Genomic DNA, 18,756 nt, shown 5'->3' with positions numbered 1-18,756 from the left:
ATTTGAAAGTTCTATTTTTCAAGTTTATCAAGTTTCTTATCAAGTTTCTTTTTCACCTGGAGAATCATGTAAGGATGAGCCTGCAGGAAGGGTACCACATGAGAGAGGAGAATGTCTTCCCTGTAACACAGCTTTGTCATGCTGGAGGGTCATGTCAGGATGAGCCTGCAGGAAGGGTACCACATGAGGGAGGAGAATGTCTTCCCTGTAACACAGCTTTGTCATGCTGGAGGGTCATGTCAGGATGAGCCTGCAGGAAGGGTACCACATGAGAGAGGAGAATGTTTTCCCTGTAACACAGCTTTGTCATGCTGGAGGGTCATGTCAGGATGAGCCTGCAGGAAGGGTACCACATGAGGGATGAGGATGTCTTCCCTGTAACACAGCTTTGTCATGCTGGAGGGTCATGTCAGGATGAGCCTGCAGGAAGGGTACCACATGAGAGAGGAGAATGTCTTCCCTGTAACACAGCTTTGTCATGCTGGAGGGTCATGTCAGGATGAGCCTGCAGGAAGGGTACCACATGAGAGAGGAGAATGTCTTCCCTGTAACACAGCTTTGTCATGCTGGAGGGTCATGTCAGGATGAGCCTGCAGGAAGGGTACCACATGAGAGAGGAGAATGTCTTCCCTGTAACACAGCTTTGTCATGCTGGAGGGTCATGTCAGGATGAGCCTGCAGGAAGGGTACCACATGAGGGATGAGGAATGTCTTCCCTGTAACACAGCTTTGTCATGCTGGAGGGTCATGTCAGGATGAGCCTGCAGGAAGGGTACCACATGAGAGAGGAGAATGTCTTCCCTGTAACACAGCTTTGTCATGCTGGAGGGTCATGTCAGGATGAGCCTGCAGGAAGGGTACCACATGAGGGATGAGGATGTCTTCCCTGTAACACAGCTTTGTCATGCTGGATGGTCATGTCAGGATGAGCCTGCAGGAAGGGTACCACATGAGGGATGAGAATGTCTTCCCTGTAACACAGCTTTGTCATGCTGGAGGGTCATGTCAGGATGAGCCTGCAGGAAGGGTACCACATGAGAGAGGAGAATGTCTTCCCTGTAACACAGCTTTGTCATGCTGGAGGGTCATGTCAGGATGAGCCTGCAGGAAGGGTACCACATGAGAGAGGAGAATGTCTTCCCTGTAACACAGCTTTGTCATGCTGGAGAATCATGTCAGGATGAGCCTGCAGGAAGGGTACCACATGAGAGAGGAGAATGTCTTCCCTGTAACACAGCTTTGTCATGCTGGAGGGTCATGTCAGGATGAGCCTGCAGGAAGGGTACCACATGAGGGAGGAGAATGTCTTCCCTGTCAGGAAACACAGTTTTCCCTGTTTGTCATGCTGGAGGGTCATGTCAGGATGAGCCTGCAGGAAGGGTACCACATGAGAGAGGAGAATGTCTTCCCTGTAACACAGCTTTGTCATGCTGGAGGGTCATGTCAGGAAGGGTACCACATGAGAGAGGAGAATGTTTTCCCTGTAACACAGCTTTGTCATGCTGGAGGGTCATGTCAGGAAGGGTACCACATGAGAGAGGAGAATGTCTTCCCTGTAACACAGCTTTGTCATGCTGGAGGGTCATGTCAGGATGAGCCTGCAGGAAGGGTACCACATGAGGGAGGAGAATGTCTTCCCTGTAACACACAGCGTTGAGATTGCCTGCAATGACAACAAGCTCAGTCCGATGATGCTGTGACACACCGCCCCAGACCATGACGGACCCTCTACCTCCAAATCGATCCCGCTCCAGAGTACAGGCCTCAGTGTAACGCTCATTCCTTTGACGATAAACGTGAATCTGACCATCACCCTTGGTGACACAAAACCTCAACTCGTCAGTGAAGAGCACTTTTTGCCAGTCCTGTCTGGTCCAGCGACAGTGGGTTTGTGCCCATAGGTGACGTTGTTGCTGGTGATGTCTGGTGAGGACCTGCCTTACAACAGGCCTACATTCCCTCAGTCCAGCCTCTCTCAGCCTATTGCGGACAGTCTGAGCACTGATGGAGGGATTTTGCGTTCCTGGTATAACTCGGGCAGTTGTTGTTACTTATCCCGAAGGTGTGATGTTTGGATGTACCAATCCTGTGCAGGTGTTGTTCCACGTGGTCTGCCACTGCGAGGACGATCAGCTGTCCATCCTGTCTCCCTGTAGTGCTGTCTTAGGCGTCTCGCGGACATTGTAATTTATTGCCATAGCCACATCTGCAGTTCTCATGCCTCCTTGCAGCATGCCTAAGGCACATTCACTCAGATGAGCAGGGACCCTGGGCATCTTTCTTTTGGTGTTTTTCAGAGTCAGTAGAAAGGCCTCTTTAGTGTCCCAAGTTTTCATAACTGTGACCTTAATTGCCTACCGTCTGTAAGCTGTTAGTGTCTTAATGACCGTTCCACAGGTGCATGTTCATTAATTGTTTATGGTTCATTGAACAAGCATGGGAAACAGTGTTTAAACCCTTTACAATGAAGATCTGTGAAGTTATTTGGATTTTTACAAATGATCTTTGCTGAGTTTAGTTTTATTTAGTCACAACCTTCTATAGACTTGGCAGACGAGACTGATGTGACATGTAGGTAAAGCATTGACAGGAGCAACACATGGTATATAAAAAGTTATGTCTATGACAGTTTATAGTGAGGAACAGGTGTACTACAATTAGTACTGAACAAGGACAACATTCAGACTGCTGTTGAATTGAAAACCCAAGAGAAGAGTCTTGCCTTTCTGGTGCATTTTGGTTGTTGTATCAAATCCTCCTTACCTCTTCTGTTGTTGCCATCCCTTTATCTGATTCCTGCAAGGCCTCCACCACTATACGGGGGGGCCGAGTGGCGCAGTGGTCTAAGGCACTGCATTGCAGTACTAGAGGCGTCACTACAGTTCCCGGTTCAATCCCGGAATGTATCACAACAGGCTGTCATCGGGGGTCCCATAGAGCGGTGCACAATTGGCCCAGCGTTGTCCGAGTTAGGGGAGGATTTGGCCGGGGTAGGCTGTCATTGTAAATAATATAATTTTCTTAACTCACTTCCTAGTTAAAGGTTAAGTTTAAAAAATACAAAAACATTCTAATCAACTTGATGAAGCTGGACTTCCAGTTTAGCGTTGAGATGTGACGTCACGTTCTGGCTCTGCGTAGGCAACCTTGTTGACATAAAGATGATAAAAGTAGCGCATGTATATTTAACCCTATTGTTAATTTACATTAAATGTTTATATATTTTGACTGTACAGTATTTTAGCCTGAACCAAATCTGAACAGAATGAAAATGTCAGGAGGTACAGTTACACAGTGGAGGTGGTGTGGGAAGCTGGAACCACAGCCTAATTAGGAGAGCTTGCACTGTACATGACTGGCACAACACAGAATGTTAGATTAGGACTTATTTGAACCTCCATGAATTCGGTTGACACAACTCTATATAAGGCTGGTGAGTCCTGTGATGTCCTCATAATTATCTATAATGTCCTAACGGAGGTGGGTGTGAGAAGTAAGCAGGACCATGGTCTATTGTGTGATGGGCAGGACAGTCCATCTTCTGAAGGGTGCTACATGGTCGATGACACTCCCCCTCTAGGATGATTGGTGGTTCCCCCAGTCAATCGTGTGATGGACCCCATGGGAGCGACACTCCTCATCTAGGATGATTGGTGGTTCCCCAGGAAGTAGAGGGGACCTTAGTCCATCATGTGATGTGCGCTGTGGGGCCGATGATACTCCCCCTCCATGATGATTGGCGGCTCCCCCAGCAGCAGATCGTCTGCCCCCAGGGTGGAGCTGTGCTCGGAGTTCACAACGTTAGGGATGTTGAAATGGGACAGGGACATTGCCTCTCTGTGGTCAGTCCGGTTCCCCCCCAACATGGCAGCCCCTTGCAGGGCACGGCTGATACCTACTTCCATCCCCACCACTACCCCCTCCTCTGGGCTGCCTGACCTGCCTCGCCCCGGCCCCTGGACCAGCCCTCCTCTGGGTGCTCCCACAGCTCCTGCCCTGGACACCCCCTGGGCCTGTTCCTCATTGATGTAGCAGTGGAAGATGGAGCGGCTGAGAGAGGAGTCCAGTTGTAGGCATGGCCGGTTGTCAGGGTCTGCAGGGGAGCGGAGGTCCTCCACACAGCTGGTCAGACGAACACGCTTCTTACAGGGCTCAGCTCCTCTAGATGGGGACATTTGAGGACCAGGAGTGTATTAGAAGAGAAATAGGTGTGACTACCTCACAATTAAAAGTGAAAAATAAGATGCCTTAATCAGAATCAAGGAGGATAGGGAGAGGGAAGAAAGAGACACGGATGGTAGGTAAGAGAGGACAGGGAGAGGGAAGAAAGAGACATGGATGTAGGTAAGAGAGGACAGGGAAAGGGAAGAAAGAGACAGGGAAAGGGAAGAAAGAGACATGGATGGTAGGTAAGAGAGGATAGGGAGAGGGAAGAAAGAGACATGGATGGTAGGTAAGAGGACAGGGAGAGGGAAGAAAGAGACAGAAGGAGGGAAGAAAGAGACATGGTGGTAGGTAAGAGAGGACAGGGAAAGGGAAGAAAGAGACAGGGAAAGGGAAGAAAGAGACATGGATGGTAGGTAAGAGAGGAAAGGGAAGAAAGAGACATGGATGGTAGGTAAGAGAGGACAGGGAGAGGGAAGAAAGAGAGGGAAGAAAGAGACATGGTGGTAGGTAAGAGAGGACAGGGAAAGGGAAGAAAGAGACATGGATGGTAGGTAAGAGAGGACAGGGAGAGGGAAGAAAGAGACAGAGAGAGGGAAGAAAGAGACATGGTGGTAGGTAAGAGAGGACAGGGAAAGGGAAGAAAGAGACAGGGAAAGGGAAGAAAGAGACATGGATGGTAGGTAAGACAGGACAGGGTGAGGGAAGAAAGAGACAGGGAAAGGGAAGAAAGAGACATGGATGGTAGGTAAGAGAGGATAGGGAGAGGGAAGAAAGAGACATGGATGGTAGGTAAGAGAGGATAGGGAGAGGGAAGAAAGAGACATGGATGGTAGGTAAGAGAGGATAGGGAGAGGGAAGAAAGAGACATGGATGGTAGGTAAGAGAGGACAGGGAAAGGGAAGAAAGAGACATGGATGGTAGGTAAGAGAGGATAGGGAAGAAAGAGACATGGATGGTAGGTAAGAGAGGACAGGGAGAGGGAAGAAAGAGACAGAGGGAAGAAAGAGACATGGTGGTAGGTAAGAGAGGATAGGGAGAGGGAAGAAAGAGACATGGATGGTAGATAAGAGAGGACAGGGAGAGGGAAGAAAGAGACATGGATGGTAGGTAGATGGTATCATGTATTCCCTTTTGGGGCGTATGACTCTTCATTCATGCTTAAACAAACAAGTCTGGATTGAATAATCAATGCATGTTTGGAAAGAGCTGTGTGTTGCGTGTCCGTGCGCTAATTCTGTGTATATTGGCGCTCCTGTGTATATTGGCTCAACACTATATTCCTATCCCCTTCGCGGGTGTCTTTATTTTTTGGCTTTAGCTAAGCTCAGTATATAGCTGCATTGAAGCAGGCAGAGAGGGAAGGAAGAGAGAAAGCTGAGTAAATGGATGTCATGGCGTTGGACTAGAGCAGTGGAGCGCTGTGGTCAGCAGACCTGGGAGTTTAACAGGCTTGGCCCTGGTGGGGCCCCTTGAGGCCCCCTGACCTCCATTACTGAACACAGCAAGACAATTAGCTCCTCTACTCAGCAGCCAGCACTCATCAGCTCTCACATTCACTTAGGACCTAATAGGCTATGTTTAGAGAGGCAGCCCAATTCAAACATTTTGCCCCAGTTATTGGCCTTTTGACCAATCATATCAGATCATTTCACATCAGATCTCATTCAGAGCTTATCTAAATGATAAAACTACCAATTAGTGAAAATAAGATCAGAATTGGGATGCCTGTCTAAACATAGCCGTAAAGAAGAGAAGCCTGATGTGACCTCAACACGCCCATCCACACGCACACAACCATGCACGTGCACGCACACACACACTGGGCTACAATTGGAAATACAAGATTCAGGGAGACTGATGGGTACCATTTACTCTTTCATTTGTTGTTATAGTCACACACACAGAAACAGATTTCCAGCCTTAACTAGTTGGTCCCATTAAATGCATTAACTGCCATCCTGCTTGCTGTGCTGTGGTCCTGCAATAAATAGAGCCTGGGAAGTATAAAGGTAGAGCAGCGTGCTGATCAGTCACCGATCCCTGCAGGTTGTTTGTTTTCATCAGCAAGCCAGTGAGGTCTGTCTGGAAGGCAGTGAGGTTTGTCTGTAAGGGATCCCAGAGCTGAGCCTGGCAGAGATCCACTCCAGAGGAACAGATACACATAGACTCAGGGGCTCAGCTCTCCGGCAGCTAATGAGAGAGCCGTGACAGCTGCCACACACACAGCCACAGGGATAAGGGTGGTTCAGAGAGCAGCAGAAAACGTTCACAGGGGAAAACTGAGCTTAAAGAGTCAGCTTAGAGAGAGTTGAGAAAGGGAGAGTGGTAAGAGAGAGAGAGAGGGGATGAAGCTCCAAGAGAAATAGAACTCAGACACCGCATGCAAACAGACTACATCATCACATTGCCGTACGATCATTTCTATGCAATTGTTGCAGTCTATGCATGGCATCACCACAATCAGAATCACACAACATGGAAATGTTATTAATTATCTACCAGCCACATGTCAGGTGTGTGTAACAACAGGCTACATCCCACAACGGTATTATAAATCAAATCACCAATAGCAATATAATACATAAAACATGATAGATAACACTTTATTTGACACCCAGGTCATAACCATGTCATAATATGTAATAACAGCTGACATAACTTGTCATAACCTGGTATAATATGATCATAACACTGTCATGATAAAACGTATATAGACCTGTTGTGTTATTTTATGGCTGGTTATGACACATACACAAGAGTGTCAAAACCCACAAAACCTACCACACAAGGCAAAACATTCCATGATACCATATGCTACTTGTCAACAGTGTTTTTATGCTATATATACAGTACAGTACCAGTCAAAAGTTTGGACACACGTACTCATTCAAGGGGTTTTTCTTTATTTTTACATTGTAGAATAATAGTGAAGACATCAAAACTATGAAAAGCGTGTGCAAAGCTGTCATCAAGGAAAAGGGTGGCTATTTTGAAGAATCTCAAATATAAAATATATTTGGATTTGTTTAACACTTTTTTGGTTACTACATGATTCCCTATGTGTTATTTCATAGTTTTGATATCTTCACTATTATTCTACAATGTAGAAATTTGTAAAAAAAATAAATAAAGAAAAACTCTTGAATGAGTAGGTTAAATAAAATAAAATGTATTTATATAGCCCTTCGTACATCAGTTGATATCTCAAAGTGCTGTACAGAAACCCAGCCTAAAACCCCAAACAGCAAGCAATGCAGGTGTAGAAGCACGGTGTATCCAAACTTTTGACTGGTACTGTATATATATGTATTTATTAACGTTGTTAAATTATTATTGTAATTGCACACACATTGATGTCAGACATGCACCTACCACAATGCTCTGTTGTTGACAGGGATGAATGCAGGAGCAGATTTCAGGAGCAGGACAAGACACCCTCTTTTGGACTGATGACTGATATAAGGGCCTGTAAGTGTCTTATCTGGCTTATATGACAATGATGGTCATAATGCTTCTTGACTTTGTCATAAAGTGTATTGTCTTAGTCCATGTAAAGTGACACAGGATGGTCATAATGCTTCTTGACAGAGTCATAAAGTGTATTGTCTTAGTCCATGTAAAGTGACACAGGATGGCCATAATGCTTCATGACAGTGTCATAAAGTGTATTGTCTTAGTCCATGTAAAGTGACACAGGATGGCCATAATGCTTCATGACAGTGTCATAAAGTGTATTGTCTTAGTCCATGTAAAGTGACACAGGATGGTCATAATGCTTCTTGACAGAGTCATAAAGTGTATTGTCTTAGTCCATGTAAAGTGACACAGGATGGTCATAATGCTTCTTGACAGAGTCATAAAGTGTATTGTCTTAGTCCATGTAAAGTGACACAGGATGGCCATATAATGAAAAAAACACAACTGTAAAGAATTAATTACAACAAAAACAAAGGATATAAGAGACAAACTTTCAAATGAAAGGAAACTTTTTGGCAGGAAAAAAAAACTAATTTGAATAAATGTAGGTTTTCACACTCTTATGTAGGTGTCATAACCAGCCATTAAAAAAAACACAATATATGTCACAACAGGTGTAAATATATGGGTCATGACAGTGTTATGACCATATTATGACAAGTTATGTCAGCTCTTATAACATCATGACAGTGTTATGATATGTTACGACACCAGGTGTTAAGTGAAGCGTTACCACATAATTGCATAAATGTATAAACATCATAAACTTTAATCTTGTAGTTTTTCAAGTAAATGTAGTGACCTGTCAAAAAATGTCTTGATGCTTCCCATAAACACATAGTTGAAAGCTCTTGATCGACAGATGAGCTGCCGCGGTGCGGCTCGCCTACCATTGAAATGATTGGACTTCCACCGGAACGCATACGGTTTACCGCAGTTTGTTTGCACAAGGCTAGAGAGAGAAACAGGGCTTTGTGGGAGGGGGACGAGGGGGAGGGACCACCAAGGGAGAGATCTCTGACTGAAAAGGAGAAAGAAAGAAGGATCAAAGCAGAGCGTACAGTCAGAAAAAAAAGAGGTAGCTGACAAAGAGTGCGCGCGCGAGAGAGAGAGAGAGAGAGCAAGCACAGTGTGCAAATGAGACATATGCTACAACCATGGATAAAAAGGAAGAGGGCTGCTGATAATTAGAATCCTTTACTAAGATGGCATCAAACATCAGAGTGCACTGAGACTGGGAGGGAGAATTGTCTCATTTACGTAGGGGAAAACCAAGAGACACTCTGAACCAGGCGCTCTCTGTGGTGCTGAAGAAGAACTAACCACAGCCTGTGTAAGGCTCTGCCACTAACACGCCTGGCGCTGTCCATGGTGCTGAAAAGAAAGTACCACAAAACTTGGAGTATGAACAGCCACACTGCCAATGTTATTTACCTGGTGTGATAAATAATTGTGCATGCTAAGAAACTGTCCGTGCTGCTGAACCACCACTAATAAGCATGGTGCTATCCATGGTCCTAAAAGCACCATGAAACTTGGAACATGGACCAGTCACACTGTCTGCCATTTACCTACTGTGGAAAAGAATTGTGCACATGTTAAGAGGCACTGGAAGTTGGAGGATTGCTAAGTAATTCATTTGATTGACATGTGATGGCTGGTTGATAAGGAGACTCACTCGGGATGTGGAGCTCCTGTCTTGGTGAGAAGCGTCAGGACAAAGAACATGAAGATGACAAAGACAGCCAGGCCCACCCAGAAGCCTATCACGATGGAATCTGCAACACAACAAGACTTGATTGACAGCTCAAATATTTTTTTTAGTTCCAATGTATAGTAAGTAGGTCATTATATCTACAGCATGACAAAAACAACATTATTTTAAGCACAATGAGATGGAGAGGAGGGGGAGAGAGAGAGGGGAGGGCTATGAAAATGTATTATGTCTAGACGGGGTGACATTGATTGGTGTATGCTATTCTAGAGGAAACATAAAGTTATTGATTGTGTATGTGTCTAATGTTAAAAGGCTGACACACATACAGGCCTAAACAAGGAACCCCCTTACTCAGACACTCAGCACTGACATGCTTATATTACTCTGCAGGGTTTACAGTCCAAGGCAGTCCCCCCCTACTCTCTCTCTATAGCTCTCATAAACCACACACACCCTCTACCTATTTGTCATTATGGAGAATATCGGCTATATACCTAACTTTAACTTCTAGCCAGAAATATGAATGTGATGCAATGAGCCATGACAATTCTCACGTATAAATACATGAACACATGCTTTAATCACAGTTCACTTCTACAATAAAGTCATGCATGCGTAACGCAGAGAAGATGGGTGAAAGGGGTGGAGGGGCAGCACAGGACTGTAAACTGAGATCCTGTACTTACATCGGTGCGCTTTTAGTCCCTCGAACGAAACAGGCTCATCATCGTCGTAATATTCATACGTCCACTTGTAGTCCGGGTCCGGAGCGTTTCCGCCTGATAGATTTGAGTGGTTAAACTCAGACATCTCCAAATAGATCCAAGAGCGCAGGCGGACTAAAGAAAAACAAAAAAGGCGAACGTTAAGTGAGACAGTTTTAATCCCCAACACCAATAAAATAAAATAAATCTAGCGAAGTAGGCGAGGATTTCTGGAATTGACTCTCCGTTCAATAACACGGTTATTATATGAGGCATACTAAACTTCACCACACGCAGCTATGTGCTTACACGGTGCGCGCTCTCTCTCTCTCTCTGGATTCGGAAACGAGGGTGCGCCTGTCCATTGACATCATCTTGAATTGCTTTCGGACTCGTGCGCTTGGCTTGGATGCGCAGAGCAATAATGAGTTGGAGGACGGTGAAATGGAGAGCGGTAGGTAGGATATGTGGCCTACACTTTTTTAGAAAAAAGGGACTGCGATGTGGAGTGATCTTATCCATCAATGAAATTTATATTTATGCAAAGGCACTAGTGGCTTTGAAGATGTTCTGGATCTGTGTTTTGGAATACTGTCAATAATCCATCATGTTCAAAGGTCAAACATATGCTATTTTATTGTCACGAAGCCAGAGTGAAATTAAATTAGCAGAATCCAGGCTATTACTCATCTAAGGTTCAGCAGTTAATTCATCAGTGGATGTTTGAAAGGAATGATTTCAGAAGAGACATTTAATTCATCACTATTTGTTTATCATTGTCTTATTTAGGGATTCAATATTCCCCAGGCAGTGAAGATGAACTGAATTGATGCACAATACACTATACAAGCAAGGGCTTTTGGAGATATTAAGCTGAATATGTTGAGCTGAAAATGGAACAATCACTTTAACACTGGTGTAGGCCTATCATTGAAGCGCATGTAAAAGATGCACAAAAAAAATACAAATTGAAAAAGATCAATCCAGAAGAAAATATGTTTACACTGGGTGAACTCACATTGCAGTTACAGTAAGATAGCCATTTTCATTTTGAATGCTGAACCATAATGGCCTTGGGCTGATCATTATAGTACATTCTTAACCCTGGGGCAACTTGTCCATGCCTCTAGAGGGTCAAGACTAAAGAGAAATGTCTGAAATGATCAACAGCCTACATAAGCAACTTCTCAAAGATAATGAGGAGACATTTATCAAAGGAGCCACATATAAAAACAGTTACTGTAGGCAACATGAAAGATACAGTTAGTAAATGATCTGGTCCCTTTTTACAGTTCAAATATGCCAGCAGGTTATATAGACTATATCTGCCTAACACGGCTATACTGGCTATACTGTATGTGTGTAACCCTGTGTGATCTGCTGTGTGAATGGCAGGTCAGGTGTGCTATTCTATTGAGTCATCCTTCCAGACCTGCAGGCCAGTGTTTAGCTCTTATTAACCAGAGCTCAGGGAACAGAACACACACACACACACACACACACACACACACACACACACACACACACACACACACACACACACACACACACACACACACACACACACACACACACACACACACACACACACACACACACACACACACACACACACACACTCTCTCTCTGCTACAGTACCATATAATTGTACAATACACCAGGGATATGGATCTCGTAGGTAAGCCCTGAGCTGAATATTTAATTAGATTCACAAAGAAATGGTGTGTTACATAACTAGTTATAGACTACTCTGTTAACCATGCTAGTTAAATATGACCTTCAGGAGAACACATGTGGATCAGGGTTTTCAGGGCCGTTCTGATACTCTTTCATGACCAATAGCACATAGAGAATTATTGCACTGTAGGTGGCCTAGTAACCATTCTGACCTCTCCCTCTCATTATACGATTCTGGGTTTTGTTGTATCTGATACAATCAGTGTTTGATTGCTGATCCACAGGCGTCATCAGCCCAGTCCACCTCTCACTCGACTTTTCAACTCCTATCCAGGAACGCCCTGAACATGGTGCGTTGACAGTAATTGGCCAAATCACTGCCCACCTGTGGATGGCTTCCAGCTCGTGCAGATCTTTTCTACCATAATAACCAGAAAAAGGCCTTTTCAGCAGCACTTGCTAGGTGCAAAAGCGCATATCTTCTGTCCTTTTCTTTGATGCCCAGAGCGGAAAGCAGTCTCCATGTTGATTAGGCAGGAAAGCCATGCCAGCCGACTTTAACTGGGTAAACCCAGACACTCCATCCCTTCCCTCGCATCTTATCTGCCAGGAAGTCATACTTTCTCTTCTTGTGCTGGTATGCTTCCACACACCTCTCTGAGGGCGCTGTCACCAGCTTTTTCTCCTTCACCGCCCATATGATGATGTCTGGACGGAGAGTGGTGACAACCATGTCAGGAAGGAAGATCAGCTTTCTGTCTAGGTCAGCACGCATCTACCACGATCTTGCATCTCACACATTCTGGCTTGTTCCAGAATGCTGTCCTTCCTGGGTCTGGCTACTTCTGCTTCCTGTGGCCTGACTAAGTTGATGTGGTGGCCTTTGCTGGTGGGAGTCCTATTTTTCCTCTGTTGATTCTCGAGGATCATGGCCAGTTCCCTTAAAACTTGGTCGTGCCTCCATCTGAATTTGCCTAGGGAGAGGGCAAGAGTGCACTATGTTAAAACCTTATCCATGGTGCCAAGTTTGTTGCAGAGAGAGAGGTTTGGGTTTTCAGCGAGGCCTCTCATGTGTAAGTTAGTGAGGGACGGGAACACGTCATAGACAGATATGAACAGGAACAGGATTCTGTCAGGATCCATCCTCCACAGCTCACCCAAAGAGACTCCAGGCTCCCAACCTCACTGCTTTGGCCCTTCTCTGATCCTTTATTTGCCTGACTTCCTGCTGCACCAGGTGCCTCCTTTAAGTGGTGTTGGCTTTGGCCCAGCATGTGGTCTTCGTTGTTTCAAGGCCCTGTCTATATCGGCAGATATTCCCCTTTTTGCCAGCAGCACACCACCCTGCATGCCACTGCTGGCTTGCCTCTGAAGCTAAGCAGGGTTGGTCCTGGCTGCTCCCTGGATGGAAGACCAGATGCTGGTGGAAGTGGTGTTGGAGGGCCAGTACGAGGCACTCTTTCCTCTTGTCTATTAAAATATCCCAATGTCTCAGGGCAGTGATTGGGGACATTGCCCTGTGTAGGGTGCTGTCTTTCGGATGGGACGTTAATCAAGTGTCCGGACTCACTAAAGATCCCATGGCACTTATTGTAAGAGAAGGGGTGTTAACTCTGGTGTCCTGGGTAAATTCCCAATCTGGCCCTCATACCATCATGGCCACCTAATCATCCCCAGCTTCCAATTGGCTCATTCATCCCCCCTCCTCTCTCCAGTAACTATTCCCCAGATCATTGCTGGAAATGAGAATGTGTGCTTAGTCAACATACCTGGTAAAATAACATACCTGGTCAAATATACAACACAAATGTCACCGTGCTTCAGCCTGTTTGACGACTTTGGTGGCAGACCACTTTCTTTGTGTCCCGAACTCAATAATGGCACCTTGTATCTTCAGGTCTTTGGAGTCCATGAGGATCGTCACCAGCCGGTCTTTACCACTTTGAATTCTACCAGTGATGAGATTGGTAGTTTTAGGTTTGCTATTCTACTGTACAGGCCCACACATGAGAAGCTGGGGGGCACACCAAGCCATCTGCGTAGGTCTCAGTTCGCAATTCTCTCTAGTGCCCGTTGTTGATGAGGTGACCTCATACAGGGTTAGCGGCCAGGTAATTCGGGGGAGGACACTGTGCTGGTACATCCAGTGTACATGTGGTTCTTCTGTCCATTAGGGTCTAGTCAAATAACTTTCCCAGGCACTTGACGGGGTTATTGACGAATTATGGATTTTTTTCTCTCTGGATCGTCATGCTGAACCTGTCTGTCACCTTTCCTTGTCTTTCTGTCACCTTTCTTATCACCATGCTTCTCGAATTGCAAGGTTTATTAATCAAAAGTTAAACATTACATTTAGTAAAATGTTTCAAGCATTCAGCATAGTTAAACATGATTACTGTCAGTTATTGTGAATCATTCTTTGCAACACAATACATTCAATAAACTGTTGAAATGAGATTAATTTTGTTACTCAGGGTTCCTTTGTTTCTCTGCTACAGAGAGAACAGGAAAACCTGCTTTAGCTATAGACCCATCATTTTAAGTGTTCAGCGAAGCCTCTCTCCCGCTGGTCACAACTGCACTAAGCCAGAGGGGGAGTCGTGTCATCAAATACCTAATTCAGTGGGATGAGGCCTCAGGTGTAAACCTTTCTTGTCTCCTCTGATAAAAGCCACTTCTTTTGAAGATGAGGATGTGTACTGGGGCTAGGCTGCTGTTTTGTGGAACTCACAAATGGAGCGGATTGCAATTAAAAGACAAATGAAGCAGGGATCAAGCTCCACATCACTGGGGAGTGGTGGTCGTGTACTTCAAAATGATGAATAATTCTGTGTGCAATAGCTCACATGAACTCATGTCCAAAGTGGATCAGACATCTCATTAAAGGAAGCAGCTCAATAAAACATGCATCTGATCTAATGGATTCTCTCTAAAGATACTCTTCTCTTCTCCACTATGTCACGTCAGCTGTACGTTGGAGTGGACGGATCTGGGGAGCACTAAGCTGATTGTTAAGGGGCCAGTATTGATTGATTGGCCAGTATTGATTGATTGATTTTCTTCATAACAAACTTCTCTCTAACCCAGAAAAACAGATATAATTCACCATTTAAGTACCGGCCATACCAAAAGCTATATTTACATGTTCTTTGCTACATTGTTTCCACATTGCAGCAGCAGGCAATGAGCCTACAAGGTTGACGCCTGGAGCAGTGATAAAAACACATTTTATATAAATTAGTTCTAAAAATTAAATTAGTCAAATTAAATAAAAAGGATGTGAAGCACATAAAACAAAAAAAGATAGGATATATAGGATATTGATAGGATATATACAAAATTGATAGGATATGTAGGATATTGATAGGATATATAGGATATTGATAAGATATAGATGATATTGATAGGATATATAGGATATTGATAAGATATATAGGATATTGATAAGATACAGTGGGACAAAAAAGTATTTAGTCAGCCAACAATTGTGCAAGTTCTCCCACTTAAAAAGATGAGAGAGGCCTGTAATTTTCATCATAGGTACACTTCAACTATGACAGACAAAATAAGAAAAAAAATATCCAGAAAATCACATTGTAGGATTTTTAATGAATTTATTTGCAAATTATGGTGGGAAATAAGTATTTGGTCACCTACAAACAAGCAAGATTTCTGGCTCTCACAGACCTGTAACTTCTTCTTTAAGAGGCTCCTCTGTCCTCCACTCGTTACCTGTATTAATGGCACCTGTTTGAACTTGTTATCAGTATAAAAGACACCTGTCCACAACCTCAAACAGTCACACTCCAAACTCCACTATGGCCAAGACCAAAGAGCTGTCAAAGGACACCAGAAACAAAATTGTAAACCTGCACCAGGCTGGGAAGACTGAATCTGCAATAGGTAAGCAGCTTGGTTTGAAGAAATCAACTGTGGGAGCAATTATTAGGAAATGGAAGACATACAATCCCACTGATAATCTCCCTCGATCTGGTGCTCCACGCAAGATCTCACCCCGTGGGGTCAAAATGATCGCAAAAATCCCAGAACCACACGGGGGGACCTAGTGAATAACCTGCAGAGAGCTGGGACCAAAGTAACAAAGCCTACCATCAGTAACACACTACGCCGCCAGGGACTCAAATCCTGCCAGACGTGTCCCCCTGATTAAGCCAGTACATGTCCAGTCCCGTCTGAAGTTTGCTAGAGAGCATTTGGATGATCCAGAAGAAGATTGGGAGAATGCCATATGGTCAGATGAAACCAAAATATAACTTTTTGGTAAAAACTCAACTCGTCGTGTTTGGAGGACAAAGAATGCTAAGTGGCATCCAAAGAACACCATACCTACTATGAAGCATGGGGGTGGAAACATCATGCTTTGGGGCTGTTTTTCTGCAAAGGGACCAGGACGACTGATCCGTGTAAAGGAAAGAATGAATGGGGCCATGTATCGTGAGATTTTGAGTGAAAACCTCCTTCCATCAGCAAGGGCATTGAAGATGAAACGTGGCTGGGTCTTTCAGCATGACAATGATCCCAAACACACCGCCCGGGCAACGAAGGAGTGGCTTCGTAAGAAGCATTTCAGGGTCCTGGAGTGGCCTAGCCAGTCTCCAGATCTCAACCCAATAGAAAATCTTTGGAGGGAGTTGAAAGTCCGTGTTGCCCAGTAACAGCCCCAAAACATCACTGCTCTATAGATCTGCATGGAGGAATGGGCCAAAATACCAGCAACAGTGTGTGAAAACCTTGTGAAGACTTACAGAAAATGTTTGACCTCTGTCATTGCCAACAAAGGGTATATAACAAAGTATTGAGATAAACTTTTGTTATTGACCAAATACTTATTTTCCACCATAATTTGCAAATAAATTCATAAAAAATCCTACAATGTGATTTTCTGGATTTTCTTTTCTAATTTTGTCTGTCATAGTTGAAGTGTACCTATGATGAAAATTACAGGCCTCTCTCATCTTTTTAAGTGGGAGAACTTGCACAATTGATGGCTGACTAAATACTTTTTTGCCCCACTGTATATAGGATATTGATAGGCTATTGATAGGATATGTAGTATATTGATAGGATATGCAGGATACTGATAGGATATGTAGTATATTGATAGGATATGCAGGATACTGATAGGATATGCAGGATACTGATAGGATATGTAGGATACTGATAGGATATGTAGTATATTGATAGGATATGCAGGATACTGATAGGATATGCAGGATACTGATAGGATATGTAGTATATTGATAGGATATGCAGTATATTGATAGGATATGCAGGATACTGATAGGATATGCAGTATATTGATAGGATATGCAGGATACTGATAGGATATGTAGTATATTGATAGGATATGCAGGATACTGATAGGATATGCAGTATATTGATAGGATATGCAGGATACTGATAGGATATGCAGGATAGTGATAGGATATGTAGGATACTGATAGGATATGCAGGATACTGATAGGATATGTAGGATACTGATAGGATATGCAGTATATTGATAGGATATGCAGGATACTGATAGGATATGTAGTATATTGATAGGATATGCAGGATACTGATAGGATATGCAGGATAGTGATAGGATATGCAGGATACTGATAGGATATGTAGTATATTGATAGGATATGCAGGATACTGATAGGATATGTAGTATATTGATAGGATATGCAGGATACTGATATGATATGCAGGATAGTGATAGGATATGCAGGATACTGATAGGATATGTAGTATATTGATAGGATATGTAGGATACTGATATGATATGCAGGATAGTGATAGGATATGCAGGATACTGATAGGATATGTAGTATATTGATAGGATATGCAGGATACTGATAGGATATGCAGGATACTGATAGGATATGCAGGATACTGATAGGATATGTAGTATACTGATAGGATATGCAGGATACTGATATGATATGCAGTATATTGATAGGATATGCAGGATACTGATAGGATATGCAGGATATGAATCAACAGACTCATTTGTATTTTCTTTCACCTGTACAGTGAATGGAGGCTTGTGATGCCCAAGCCAGATCAAGCTATGCAGCAGCAGGTATTAGAGGTGGTGATGGTGAGTAATGTTAGTGGTGGAGGTGGCAGACGACAGATAGTGAGAGCCACTCCAGTCTCAAGCACCACCCTGTGTGTCAGGTACTGGTACTCTCCTCACCCCTACACAATTCTCCTCAGCTTTCAGTCAATCATAGAGCTGCTGCTGCCAGACTGGATAGGGGCTTTCTCACCTGTCTGGAACAACATGCTATTTGCACTACATATGTCATGTAAGTAACACCAAATTCACTGAACTGTATCTGTAATGCCATTATAACAGATGTAGAAAATGTGACCTCACCTCTCCATTATTTCCCTTGAAAGCAGCATAGAACATGCCCTCGCCCTGCAAAGCAACTTCCCCTCCAATGATGCTAACTAGTCAGTCCACTTATAATCAAACTCTAAAGAGAATTCCTAATGCCAAAGCTATTACACTCCCATTGACAGACTCGCTCTCTACACCCCCTCCTGAAGGTAGATACCGTAAAGCTCATTGAGAATCAGAGCCACACACAGTGTTTTTCATCTATGGTGACCTTTGATTTTCCATCAGCCAAGACATGCAATTTCATCGGATTGCCTAGTGGGTGGGGAACCTTTACTCCTATGGGGAAGGACTGGCCACCAACATGATGCCATTTACTAAGATAACACTGCGTGTGTGTATAGACGGTCCGGAGGGCAGATGGGGGACAGACAGACACAGAGAGATTGACTGCAAGGTATTTTTCCTTGGATAACTACAGCTTTGCATATATATGTCTTTAAAATCATATACTTCCTGGTGTGGTTGTGATATCATTCCCTTGCACATTTGAATTGCCTCTTCCCTAAGGTGAAGTATTAATTAATGAACTGTAGTACATTTCAGCCAGAAACAACTGAACACAATACAACCAGGGCTCTGAATCTAAACACAACAAA

At 43.9% G+C, this 18,756-nt stretch overlaps 1 protein-coding gene across 1 annotated transcript; it reads right to left on the bottom strand.

Annotated features, from left to right (window-relative positions):
* Nucleotides 1-2,491: 2,491 nt before the first annotated feature.
* LOC112235326 (melanocortin-2 receptor accessory protein 2A-like) lies at nt 2,492-10,387 on the bottom strand. Its single transcript, XM_024403754.1, has 3 exons — nt 10,048-10,387; nt 9,323-9,422; nt 2,492-4,161 (listed from the first exon to the last, which is right to left on the bottom strand). The coding sequence occupies exons 1-3, from the start codon at nt 10,169-10,171 to the stop codon at nt 3,681-3,683; spliced, it is 705 nt and encodes a 234-aa protein (XP_024259522.1). The 5' UTR covers nt 10,172-10,387; the 3' UTR covers nt 2,492-3,680.
* Between the last annotated feature and the right edge of the window lie 8,369 nt (nt 10,388-18,756).

The sequence above is a fragment of the Oncorhynchus tshawytscha genome, linkage group LG03 (assembly GCF_018296145.1).
Source record: "Oncorhynchus tshawytscha isolate Ot180627B linkage group LG03, Otsh_v2.0, whole genome shotgun sequence".
In the NCBI taxonomy this organism is placed as follows: Eukaryota; Metazoa; Chordata; class Actinopteri; order Salmoniformes; family Salmonidae; genus Oncorhynchus; species Oncorhynchus tshawytscha.
The sequence above is the reverse complement of the archived record's forward strand: the minus strand, read 5'-3'. Positions and strand labels throughout refer to the sequence as shown.

Coding starts and splice junctions, on each gene's coding strand:
- LOC112235326 (XM_024403754.1), bottom strand. CDS start 10,171: ATGTCTGAGTTTAACCACTCAAATCTATCAGGCGGAAACGCTCCGGAC. Junction 9,423..10,047: donor GGGACTAAAAGCGCACCGAT/GTAAGTACAGGA, acceptor GTTGTGTTGCAG/ATTCCATCGTGATAGGCTTC. Junction 4,162..9,322: donor ACAGGAGCTCCACATCCCGA/GTGAGTCTCCTT, acceptor GTCCCCATCTAG/AGGAGCTGAGCCCTGTAAGA.